At 35.7% G+C, this 13459-nt stretch overlaps 1 protein-coding gene across 3 annotated transcripts in view; it reads right to left on the bottom strand.

Annotated features, from left to right (window-relative positions):
• Nucleotides 1-2034: 2034 nt before the first annotated feature.
• The window catches only part of Nucb2 (nucleobindin 2), a 52853-nt gene continuing 41428 nt past the window's right edge, over nt 2035-13459 (bottom strand). For all 3 annotated transcript variants that reach the window (XM_046438168.2, XM_046438169.2, XM_046438170.2), the window contains 8 exons: nt 12422-12607; nt 11738-11828; nt 11112-11170; nt 10922-11014; nt 5577-5666; nt 3856-4026; nt 2788-2863; nt 2035-2376 (listed from right to left, as the gene is read on the bottom strand). In XM_046438168.2, coding sequence (XP_046294124.2) covers nt 2369-2376; nt 2788-2863; nt 3856-4026; nt 5577-5666; nt 10922-11014; nt 11112-11170; nt 11738-11828; nt 12422-12607 — 774 coding nt within the window. In that variant the 3' untranslated portion in view covers nt 2035-2368. The remainder of the gene's footprint in view (nt 2377-2787; nt 2864-3855; nt 4027-5576; nt 5667-10921; nt 11015-11111; nt 11171-11737; nt 11829-12421; nt 12608-13459) is intronic.

The following is a 13459-nucleotide window of genomic DNA, read 5'->3' on the forward strand; positions in this document are numbered from 1 at the left end:
GTAGTGGTAGGACTTCAGAAGGCTATCATGTGCTGACTGCTTCTGGCCAAGCATACAAGATAAATGCAACTCAGGCTAAGATTCACAAGTCTGCAGATACAAGGCAAGACAGCTTTGCTGAAGGAACTTCTCTCTGCCTACAATATCAATTGAGAAAGCCCCAAATCTATGTCTCTTTGAATTGAAAAAGTCAGCTACTACTGCACTCCAACTGAAACCGTTATATCAGTAAAGGCTCTGAGGAAGCTGCTAACATTTTTCAAGAACCTTCTCTTAAGAATTTTCTGCCAGCCAGGTATGTGCCTATAATCCCAGCTATTCAGGAGGCTGAGGCAAGAGGATCATAAGTTTGAGTCCTGCCAGTGCAACCTACGGAGACCCTATGTCAAAATCAAAAATAAAAAGGGCCAAGGGTTAATTCAGTGGTAGAGTGTCCTTGGATTCAATCCCCAAGACTGAGAAAAAAAAATTTTTTTTCTACCTAGTAATAGAAGCTATTCTCAGAGAAAAGATCAAATTAAGACTGCTGCGATCCCATCCAAGACTATAGTCTGAAAGGGTCTCAAGTAGGTATCATTTGTTTAAGACCGAAGGGATGGAAAGAGCACAGAAGCCAGCAAGTAAATAAAGAGGTTCTTTCTTAAAAACCGTCTTTTAACTAAGTTAAAAATGTCTTTGATTGTGGTTACTCATGGAAATAACTGAAGGGGGAAAAAATACCCAGAAACTTCTTAAGTTTGGGGAGAACTATTTGGCAAAAAAATCAAAATAACAACAACCAAACCTAGCTTGCAACAACCTGTAGCTATTAACTATCTAAAACGATCCTGGCACCTCCAAGCCCATAATAGTAGGAAGTGAATTTCTAAGACCTTCCAGTTTCCAATTCCCATGCAGACATGTCCCTGAAAATTAATGGTCAATAAAAGCCTCCTATAGGGTAAAGCCAAGGACTTGAGGACATTAAATAAGGGACTTCCTCTCAGAAAAGTGAACTGGGGTTACCTGAAGGGCAAAATAAGGAGTATATCCATGATCACAGCAGACATTACTATTTTTGCCAAACAGTACTTTTTAATTGCTAGGGATCAGTGTCCATTATATTTCCAATTCTTTCTTTTTCTAAAAGCTAGTTTATTTGTTTGTTTGTTTTGCTATTTCCCTACACCTATGCATTATGTATGTGGTGCTTTGGGGGCAGTAAACTTGCCCTTCAGTTAGTAGGTGGTCATAACTCAAGGAGCCATAACCTAACCTGAAGAAAGGGGAAACACCCAGCTATGATGGTCTTAGAACCAATATGTAATGATGGAGTAGATTTCTGGTGGTTTCTCTTTGGGATGGGAGGAGTGTTTTCTGTCTCAGAAAAAGAATACATAGAGAGTCTTCAGTATCTAGACTGATTCAGGTTAAAACTATAAGTTGTCTACCAAACACTTCCTCCTTCCTTCTTCTTAGTAAAACCCTAACTTTTAGTTAGTCACATTACTGTGTGGACTTTTCAGCCTCCCCAGCTAGGTTTGGCTATGTGACTTAGTTCTAGCCAATGAGATGTAAATTTAAGTGCTGCTGGTTGTAGAAAATTGCCTCAAGCTGATTCAACTGAGGAAAGTCTTTCCTTGCCCTTCCCCACAGACTCCAACAGCAATCTCAGTGAAAGCGGAGGTAGCTTGAGGATAAAAAGCACACACTGAGGAAGACAGGAACTTCAGAACCACCTACTTCTAGATTTCTTCTATGTAAGGGGTGGGAAATTCTATTTAGTTTAAAACACTATAATCTTTGGTTTTCTGTTATAAGTAACAGAACCTAATCTTAAATGATAAAGTATACAGAAAAAATACAAATGAAAACTAACCTGAATTCGTAGAAAAAGCTATTCATTTTAAGAATTTCCAGCAGTTTTTGCTAAAAATAGGCAAAAGTTATCAGGAAACTCTGGAGAATAGTATGGTCTTTTCACAATAATTTATAATATCAAAAAGACATTTATTGAAAGAAGGGATAATAAGCACCCATAAAAGAATATCTATCTTTATGAGTAAGTGAGAACTATTTATTTTCAAAGCAGTAGACAGACCTTTCTCACTTAATAATATTTTCATTAAATTCTGGCATGAGGCCACTTAAAAACTAAAGGAGAACAAGGGGAAGACAAGGGAGGTATGATGAATGTGTTTTCTTCCTTGTTATGGTAGATTTATTCTTAAATGTCTGTGTCCAAAAACATGTGTTCCTGTTTTAAAGATATCTTCCTTTATTCTGAATATGCTTTAAAATATTTATTGAGCGGAGAACAAGGAAAGGAGGTAAAAAGATGAAACAGATGTTAACAGGTTTCTTCCAAGTTCTGGTGGACTTCGGAACTTTAAATGTCTGTTCAAAAGAAATATGCTCTCATTTTAAACATATCTTCCTTTATTATGAATATTCATTTACTTACAGATTTAACAAGTCTTTTTAAAAATATGTTTAGTGAATCATAGATTACAATTTAAAAACACATACTTTGGTAAGATCAATATAATTGATTAGAAAAATTTATTAATAATGTTGAAATAAATCATTTCACAATAAATGTGGTTATCAAATTATACAGCATTTCAAAAATGCTGATGCATAAAATTTTTGAAGGACTTTCATTTTTCTGTGATGCAAATTTCTCAATTTCTACAAATATATAAAAACCATAAATCTTAAAAATCTAAAATTATACTCTATCTGTAATAAATGTGGATTGAAATTTATAGTGGTGTATTTTCCTAAAAAATAAACAAAATTACATACGTGGTTTCAACTCTCCAGTTGTTCCTGATGGAGCAATTCCTTGTTGCAATTTTTTCTGTTCCATCTGCTGAATGGCCTGTTGAATGGAAAAAGAAAATATTTAAAGTAAGAATTATTTGAAAGAACTATGTAATGTTTTGAACAGCCAACAATAAAAAATTAAAAAAAAAAAAAAAAGAATTATTTGATTTTTTACATATATGTGACCTTTGACAAAGCATCAAAAACTAATTGAAAATTGTTTTCAAACTATAAAATTTACATTAATATTGTACAAAGTAATTTTTTAAATACTAAAATTTAAAATACAATAGCTAATAGTACATTGAAAAAGGATCTTACAAAAACACAGGCTTTAGCACAGCACCTAACATCAATTTTTTGTTTTGTTTTGGTATCAGGATTTGAACCCGGTAGCATTTAACCATTGAGCAACATCCCCAGGCCTTTTTTTAATTAATTAATTTACTTATTTAAATTAGGTATATATGACAGCAGAATGCATTTCATTGTACACAACTGTAGCACAACTTTTCATCTCTCTTGTTGTACGTGATGTAGCATCGCACCATATGTGCACTCCTATATGTACTAGAGTAATGATGTCCATCTCATTCCACCATCTTTTCTGCCCCCATGCCTCCTCCCCTCCCCTCCCTTCCCTTTGAGTGCTTGCCTCATATGCACAAGGCCCTGGGTTCAGTGGCCAGCACCACAGGAAAAAAAAAAAAAAAAAAAAGTTTAAGGGCCAGGTATGGTGGCCCAGCCTTTTTTATTTTTATTCTTTTTATTTTGAGATAGGGTCTCACTAAGTTGCTTAGGGCCTAGATAAATTGCTCAGGCTGGCTTTGAACTTGCAACCCTCCTCCCTCCACCTCCCAATCTGCTGGCATTACAGGCATGGGCCACCATGCCTGCTTATTTTTGGTTTTGTTTTCGCTATTTGGCTGTGCTAGGTGGGGATCAAATCCAGGGCTTCATGCATGCCAAGCATGCACTCTACCACTGCACCACACTCCCAATCCCTAGCATTCATTCAAATGTCATAATCCTTTCACAAAATACCACCTGATGATATTCCTGCTTCTGAGCTTCAAGCTGATCATGCTGACGCTGCAGCTCTTCTTTTTGTTTCTGAAGTTCATCAGCCTTCTTCTTAAGTTCATCTTCTTGTAAAGCAATAATATTTTCATACTCTTTTAGTTCCTCCTCTGTGAAGAACTGCTGCTGATCCAATGTCTAAAAGAAAAAGAAAATGAGGAAAAAATAATCTTAGAAATAACCAAGTCTGATTCAGCTCTAAAATTTTATGATTAGTACAAAAATACATTTATAATATTACATATTTTGGGTAAAAAAAAAATGGGAAATAAGAAAAAATATACTTATGTAGTCATTTGAGCTCCAATTTGTCTAGAGCTGCCTGGTTTTATCAATGAAGAGTTCCATATCGTGGGAAACCCCTCAGTCCTGGGTAAACCAGAACAGTTAGTCACCCTACCCTGTTTTCTGGACAATTAAAAACATAATTTAAATGACAATTTTTATTTTTTATGTAAAAAACACAACATTCTTTCTTTGATTTATTTTGGTTGATATCTCCCAACTATTCTTTTGAAATTGTGTATATACACATTTATATAGTTATAAATTGGTATACTTTTCTGAATCAATGTGGCAAGATATATTGAGAAACTAAAAGTTTTCAGAAACCTTGAGAATAGTTCTATTCATGGGGATTAATCTCAGGGAAATCATCACAGTTTGCCCACAAATGTTTAATTAAATAGATAACTATAATACTATTATTTATTATAGTAAAATATTAAATTTTGCCTAAAACATATAAACCTGGAGGAATGGTTACATAAATTATGCTGTAACTAAACAACCATATGTTAAGTAGTTATTTCTTTTGTGGGGGGTAGTACCAGGGATTGAACTCAGGGGCACTCAACCACTAATCCACATCCTCAGTCCTATTTTTGTATTTTATTTAGAGACAGAGTCTCACTGAGTTGCTTAGCATCTCCCTGTTGCTGAGGTTGGCTTTGAACTTTCAATCCTCCTATCTCATCGTCCTGAGCTGTTAGAATTATAGGCATGCACCATCACACCCAGCCCAACTAGTTGTTTCTTAAATCATGTTTTTGGAAAATCACAATGAAAAATGTTCATGAAGTATTATCAAATAAAAAGCAGTACTTCATGAACATATAGTCATTTATATAACAAAAACATTTTTAAAAATACATAAATGTTTCAAGAGCTATGTAATGTTTTGAACAACTAATAATAATAAAAAAAAGAAATTCTTTAAATAAAAAAATACATAAATGTGAATATATGTGTATCTATAAATTAAGAATAGCATAATACATTGTTTACATATATGCTACATATACATGAGCTGTGTACTATTCCAAATTGGCATAATAGAATGCATAATTTAAATGTTTACATTTAAATGACAGAATTACTAGTAACTTCTAATTTATTCTTTAAATGTATCTATATTTTTAAATTTTAATAATGTATATCATTTTATATTTAGTAAGAAGTATGTTTATAAAGACTTCTAATTATTTTTAATGTGCTAATACATAACAGATCCATTACTACAAGCTTTCCAAGAATCAGGTTCGTTATTTTATAGTGACATTTTATATAAAAAAATCAAAACAGTAAGACTATACATGCAAACAAAACAAGGAACAAAAGTTAAAAGTTGAATAAACTGATGCAGACTTTCTTGAACCATACTTTCTATTTGAAGTTGATTCTATTACCTCCCAGCTATCTGGCTCTAAGAATTCTTTTTTTTCTGTAGCTTTCAAAAATTCTTCCAGAGTCACCAGTCGGTCTTTGTTAGTATCAACCTGATTAAAGAAAAACATATGTATAATATAAAATAAATATTTCTATATTATTTCATTTCTTCTATTATTAGAAGTAACTATCTTCTAAAGGAGGCTACTACATAATATATAAAAATTAGGACTGCCTTAACCTCCACAGAAAACAGAAAAAAAAACACTGCCAGCACAATATTATAATAGAATTAGGAAATAAATACCTTTCAATCCTGTATGAATGAAACTTTAACATACAAGATATCTATATACCCAAAGATCAAAACATTTGAGTCAGCTAATCTGACTGGTTAAGTGCTACTGTCTTCTTCTGTCACCTATAATCCTCCTAAAAATCAAATGCTTGGGCAAGAAAAATCACCATTCCAAATGAGTATTGTTTTAGCCATGTGTAAAAGAGTTTAATTAAAGTAGTCCCTATTGTGTGTTGTATGCATATATGAATAAATATATAACAGCAAATCCTTCATAATGTACAACTATAAGGTACAAATTTTAAAATGTGGGAAAAAGTACTCACAACATTTTTTCTAAAAAAGAAACAACTAACTAAATTAAAACTAAAGTTGACTATTTCTCCAAATCCTCTTAATGACTAATACAGACTGGCAGATTCAGTTACAAAGGTTAGCTTTATAATAGTCAAGAAAATTCATTTGATATTTGAGGTACTTCCAAGAAACAAAGATCCCAATTCATTATTAACAGCTCATATATTCAGGTGACAATCACTGAAGTCAAACAGTGGGCTTTAGTAATCCTGCATCATATGATACCCATATCACAAGTTTTTTTCTTGGAAGGAGGAAGGGCAGGACAAACACCACAAAAAAGGGCAAATATTTCATTAGGAGGGTCATGGAGGTCTTTCTAAAGAATGAACATTTGAGCACACTTGAGAATAAATCTGCTAAAAGTGAGCCCAGGAGATGATCTAGGCAAAATGTTCCAGGAAGAAGAAACTTCTAAGTTCATATGCCTTAAAATGAGAATAACCTTGGTGAGAGGTAAACACCAAGAAGACCAATGTAGACAGTAGAGTGTGACAAAATCACGAGACATGGGATCAGAGAGCAAGGCAAGGGTGAGTGAAATCATGCCATGACCATTACAACATGAGACAGGACTCACCTTCTAAGTGAAACAGCAAGCCACTGAAGTATTCTGAGTAAGAGAACACTATGACCTGACTTAAGCTTTTCTTCCCCCCCCCCTCCCTTTGTGGTACTGGGGATGCAACCAGGGCCTAGTGTAGTGCTCTGTCACTGAGTTACATTCCAAACCCTAATTTATGTTTTTAAGAGATTACTCTGCCATCTGTACTGCTGTGTGGGTAGGTGATTGCAGATAAGATGCAGAAGCTGAGATACCAGCCAGGAGATTGCCTTTATTTTTTTAAGAAATACTTGGAATTGAACCCAGAATCTCACACAGTACCCTATCAACTGAACTACATCCCAGCACCAGTCAGGAGAGGATAGGAAAGGTAGCAGAATACAACAGTTACTAATAGGGCATTATGTAAAAATGTGGATGTGTAACCGATGTGATTCTGCAATCTGTATTTGGGGTAAAATTGGGAGTTCATAACCAACTTGAATCTAATGTATGAAATATGATATGTCAAGAGCTTTGTAATGTTTTGAACAACCAATAAAAAAAAAAGAAATACTTGGAATTGAACCCAGAATCTCACACAGTACCCTATCAACTGAGCTACATCCCAGCACCAGTCAGGAGAGTATACGTGGGACAAAGTGGTCAAATTCCAGATTTATTCAAAAGGGAGATCAATGAAGACTAGCTTTAGGATATGAAGAAAGAGAAATTAAGAATGACTTAGCTTGAGAAATCAGATAAATCATAATTCATTCACTGAAATGAATAAGGCTGAGGGAGGAACAGGCCTGGTTATGGTGAAGAAGTGCATTAAACATGAAATGGGAAAGGTCAAACAAATCTAAGCCTGGAGAACAGAAAAAGGAAAAACTGGTGATTAATAATTTTGAATTCACCAGGGCATACACAGAGACACAGGACTCCATTTATCACCTAAGGAAAGAGAAGATAGAAAGGAGAACACAGCTCAGGGCACTGCAACATTTAAAACTTGGGAAGAAGAGGGACAGACAGCAAGGAAAATTGAGAAGAAAGAGCAAGTGAGTATAAGGAGGTGTGGTTCCCCAAAGGCCAAGGGTTATGGTTTGGATATGAGGTACCCCCCTAAAAGCTCAATGCAGGAATACTCATAGGTAAAATGATTTGATTTTGAAAGCTGTAATCTATTTAGTCCATGCTAGTTTGAATGGACTGACTGGGTGGTAATTGTAGGCAGGTGGGGCATGGCTGGAGTAGGTTACTGGGGGCTTTTCCGGAAAGATGCAGCTTCCCTGTGGTTCCTTTTCCCTCCCCTCTGCTTCCTGACCCCACCATGAGCTGAGCCATTTTCCTTCATTAGGCCCTTCCTCAATGATGTGCTGCCTCACCTTAGGCCCAGAGCAATGGAGCCAGTCATCTACGCACTGAGACCTCTGAAACCCAAATAAACTTTTCTTCCTCTAAGTTGTTCTTGTCAGGTATTTTGGTCACAGTGACACAAAGCTGACTAAAACACCAGGTAAAGAAAGCATTTCAAGAAGAGTGAAGCATCAACTGTATCAAATACAAGAATCAACTAAGATGAGACAACTGAATTGGTCATCTGACAAGAGAAATTTCATTGGAATGGTGAAGGCTACAGCACAGATTGTGAAGAAAACAAAAGGTGAGGAATAACAGAAACAGGAAGAGTAAACAACTATACAGAATAATTTCCTGTGAAGGAAAGAATGGAAATGCAGCAATAAGTTCAAGTATGGTTTTGTTTTTAAGTTGAAAAATACTAGGTCATGTTTGTCTCCTAATGAGAATGATCTAATAGAGTAGGAAAAACTACGCAAGAGCGAAAGGAGGATAACAGCAAGAACAAAGTCCTTCAAGAGGAGATACTGAATGGGACCTCGTGCACAGGTAGAGAAGGCCTTCCATAGGAACAGCAGGAATTTATCCACAGTCGGGTCCAGTGGTGCATGTCTTTAATCCCAGTGACTAAGGAGGCTGAGGCAAGAAAATCAAAAGTTTGAGGCTAGCCTCAGCAACTTAGTGAGACCCTGTATCAAGATAAATAAGAAGTAGCTCAGTGGTATAGCACCCCTGGGTTCAATTCCCAGTACCAAAAAAAGAAAAACAAAAGTTTATCTACAATTAACAGAAGACAAGACAAAATAAATGATACAGATGCAAATTGGATGATAGATTTGATAGAGGAAAGATGAAGAAATTCTCTTGATTGCTTTTATTTTCTCAGTAAAATGAGGGGAGTGGGAGGGGAGAAGGAGGAAAGGGAAGTGTCTTTGAAGGTATAAGGAGAGGGAAGAATATGCGAAACTGTCAGACTGTGATTGTGGGGATGTGGATGTTCAGGGGGAATATACAACTGCCAGCAGAGGGCCTGCTAGCAATCTGTGCTTGGAAGACTGAAGTTAACATGTTTCCATATTAATCTCCAGCCACGGTCCACTATCCCAATATAGTAGAAAAAAACAGGGCTATGAACTTAGTAGTTATTACAAGTGATGTACTTAGGTAATCATCATTCTATTTGCAAAGGGCCTCATCCACCATCTATTTAATAAGAAGCATGCATCATAGTCTGGACACCTAATTTGGAGGGGGAAGAAGCTCACTGAACAGGCAAATTTAAACTATCTAGTTGGAGCCGGGGTTGAGGGTCAGTGGTAAAATGCTTGCCTGGCACATGTGAGGCACTGGGTTAGATTCTTAGCACCACGTAAAAAATTAATAAAGTAAAGGTATTGTGTCCATCTATAACTAAAAATATATTTTTTAAAAATATGTCTAGTTGCTTTGAAAGGACAGAAATTAAAATTTTAAGACCCTGGTTGGTTTGGGCTATTGTTCCCAGCTATTGCTCCCTCCTGTAACAGGATTATACACCTCCGCCCAGTGGCACATGACTTGCTGAACCATCCTGTAAGAGGTATACATCCACTTCTCACTGACTGGGGACTTGACCCAGATATGCTTCAGTCAAGGGGCTATAATAAGTAAATGTGAGGTTTACCCTAGATGAACATAAGTCTTAAGTAATACAGAGTTTGACTTGGAGTTTCTTATGATCCAGATAAGACCCAGATAGAGACCATTCCTGTAGCCTAGAAATGATAAGACATGTAGAGCCAAGCCTAGCTGGGCCAGATTTGGCCAAGCCAGCCTAACCCTGCCATACCTATCTGACATTAACCTTTAAAGCTTAATAATATTAACAAGAAATAAATATTTGTTATTGCAAGCCATTAATGTGTTGGTATTTTGTGATTTTTCTTAGTATAGGTTGAGTATTCCTTATCCAAAATGCTTGGGATCAGAAGTGTTTGGGATATTGGATTTCTTTGAATTTTGGAATATTTGCACATACATAATGAAATATCTTGGGGATGGGACCCAAGTCTAAACATAAAATTCATTTATGTCTCATATACACCTTATACACAGCCTGAGGTAATTTTATACAATTTTGCAAATAATTTGGTACAGGGGAGGGGAGGGGAGGGGGGATAGTAGAGGATAGGAAAGGCAGCAGAATACCACAGACACTAGTATGGCAATATGTAAATCAGTGGATGTGTAACTGATGTGATTCTGCAACCTGTATACGGGGTAAAAATGGGAGTTCATAACCCACTTGAATCAAAACGTGAAATATGATATATCAAGAACTATGTAATGTTTTGAACCAACAATAAAAATTAAAATAATAATAATAATAATAATTTGGTACAAGAAACAAAGTTTCATGGTATGAAATTCCCATTTATGGAATCTTATCAGTGCTCAAAAAGTTTTGAATTCTGAAGCAATCTTTATTTTGTATTTTTGAATTGAGGATGGTCAACCTGTAAAAGCTAATGTAGGTTTTTAAAATGCCAAATGTTGAGCTTCATTGTTTCATACTACTAAAAAAAAAGAAAAGAAAAGAAAAAAAGATTTTATAGTTCATATGCAATAGCATCTTAATCTTTTAAAAATAGTTTCAAATTATGTTATTTAAACTTAGGGAATCTAGCATAATATTCTGAAAAAAAATGCAAAATCCAATTAAATACCTACTTTCTATCTTTTTCATTTTATGGGAATATTTATTGCAAAAAACTTTAATAATCCAAAGAAACAACATACACTCTTAAACTTTTAAAACATACCTCACTCATTACATGTTCCCTCATTCTAAGTCTTTCTTCCTCCATTTCTACCATATCATCCTCTTCATTTTGGGCATCATATACTTTCTCCAACTAAAAATAAAATTTAAAGGCCATCATGAAAGAAGAGAAGACTAAAAAAAAAAAAAAAAAAAAGCAAGAACACTGAGTACTTAATAAACTCATTTACCTCTTTAGTAAATAGGGCTTCTAATTCTTGTTCATCCAGGAACCCATCATTATTGACATCTAAAGTTTAAAAGTTACAGAAGCAGAAATGGATTTTAATCCCTTGTAAAATAAGTACTTAAAATACAATTACTGAACACATGGCTTGCAAAAGCAGTAGAGACATGAAACAACAATATACCGCAGAGAAGGGCATCCTCTTTTTCGTGCAGCTTCAGATAACAATTCAATGTTTATAATTCATCATTTTCATAAAAACATAACCATTTTTTTCCAACAAGATAAAGTAAAGCAATATGCTGTAAAAGTAAATTTTAACATTATAGTATAAAGCCTGTTAGATATAAGCTAGCTAGCCACAGAATTACCTTCGGTTTACAAAGAATCTTGCAAAAAGTCATACAATGACTTAATAGTAAAAACAAGTAGAAAGATGGCTTCTTATCTAAAATATTTTATTCTGCTTATCAGTAAAAATGTCCATAATATTAACCTAGAGAGATAACTAAGTATTTACTATATATAGGACTCAATAGCAGACCATGGCAGAAATCAATGAAGAGTAAAGTAAGTATAATCTTTTCAAATAGCAAATATAAAGAGCAATATTTGTATCAAATCTGTTACCATGTAGCTTGAAAAATGTCTTGGGGTCGAAGTCATTAGGATCCAATCCATCAGTCTCTTCCCATACCTCTTTTAGTTGATCTTTGCTTCCCTGTGAACCAATTTTAAGAAATTGCTTGAATCAAAATGTAATATATGTGCATAGATTCAAAATGAAATATAAGTTTGAGGAATTTTGCAGAATTGAGAGTCAAGATTTAAGTACTAACAACTTATGATAAAATTCTGCCATCTGATATAAAGAATAATCTTCATCAAAATATGGTTTCATGGGCTGTGGTAGTAACTCAGGCACTGGGTTCAATCTTAAGTACCACATAAAGATAAACAAATAAACTAAATGTATTGTGTCCATCTACAACTAATATATATATATATTAGTTGTAGATATATATATATATATATATATATATATATATATACATATATATATTTATATGCATACATTAAAAATAAACAAATAGCCTGCCTGTAATCCCAACTGCTCAGGAGGCTGAGGCAGGAAAATGGTGAGTTCAAAGCCAGCCTCAGCAAAAGCAGGGTGGTAAGCAACTCATTGAGATCCTGTCTCTAAATATATGGCTGGGGATGTGGCTCAGTGGACGGGTGTCCCTGACTTCAATCCCTGGTACCCAAAAAATAAATAAACAAATAAATACGGTTTCATAAAGTCACAATTCTTACTGGATGATTAACTTTTGGATGATTTTCATGCTTTTTCTTCATTTCTTCAAATTTAGATTCTTCTTCTTTTCTCTTTTCCTCATTCAGTGTTTTTAAATATTCTCTCCGTTCATGTTCCTTCATCATTTCATATTTTTTAAATTCTTCATGCCGAGTCCTGTCATAGTGTTCCAGATCACTTGTTGCCTTAAAAAAATAAAGAAATGTATTTTAAAAGTATAAACAAAGCCATTCTTAAATATAGCACACTAACAGAAGGTAGTATAGGAGAGCAAAAAATGACTGGACTACCCTTTTTAAATTCTACCATTTTACTGGAGTCAGTATTATTACCAGGGAATGTAAGTGTTCAAAGAAACTAAAAATTCAAAGCTAGCTTCAATTTTAGAAAATTCTCATAAGCAAGAAATATATGTTGATTTTTTTAAAAAAACGGAACGGACTGTATCAATATGTACAGTATAGAAAACTAGAATGGTGCTCTTTCGCTTCGCTCCGGGCGGAGAAGCTGAATGTGCAATCAGCAGTGGATTGTAAGTACCCGAGGCAAAGAAAGCTCAGTGCGCCCCGCCTTTTTTTTTTTTTTTTTTTCTTTTTTTTTGAATATTTTTTATACAGGGAGAGTTTGTGGATTGGGATTGCTGGCGGGGCTGTGGTTTCTGTGCCGAAAATCCACTCCGCGGGAGCCGCCATTTGCTTTCTGCTTGCTGTCTTGATGGCTCCGTATACACTGTCCGGCAGCCGCACCTAGAGGTTGCAGCTGGGCTGCGTGCCGAGCCCTGTCCTCCGAAGGCTGGACTGCAGCCTCGAGCGTCTCTGTGGCCTGTTCGCCGCTGCACCTTCGGGCAGAGCCTGCTCTGGGGTCGTTCTGCACCCCCCTGCCAGGGGACCCGTGCTCCGGAGGAGGGGGACGGAGAGCCGCGGCGGCAGCCGCTTGGGCCCCTGGGGCCTGGCACCGGGCTGAAGAGCTGCGGAGGCCAGGGCGGCTCTGCTACGGGCGCAGACAAGCGCGGACGCTTGCCAGGGCGGCTCTGCTAC

Source organism: Marmota monax, unplaced genomic scaffold, assembly GCF_021218885.2.
Source record: "Marmota monax isolate L192 unplaced genomic scaffold, Marmota_monax_Labrador192_F-V1.1 WCK01_AAM20220418_F8-fsc00061, whole genome shotgun sequence".
Taxonomy (NCBI): Eukaryota; Metazoa; Chordata; class Mammalia; order Rodentia; family Sciuridae; genus Marmota; species Marmota monax.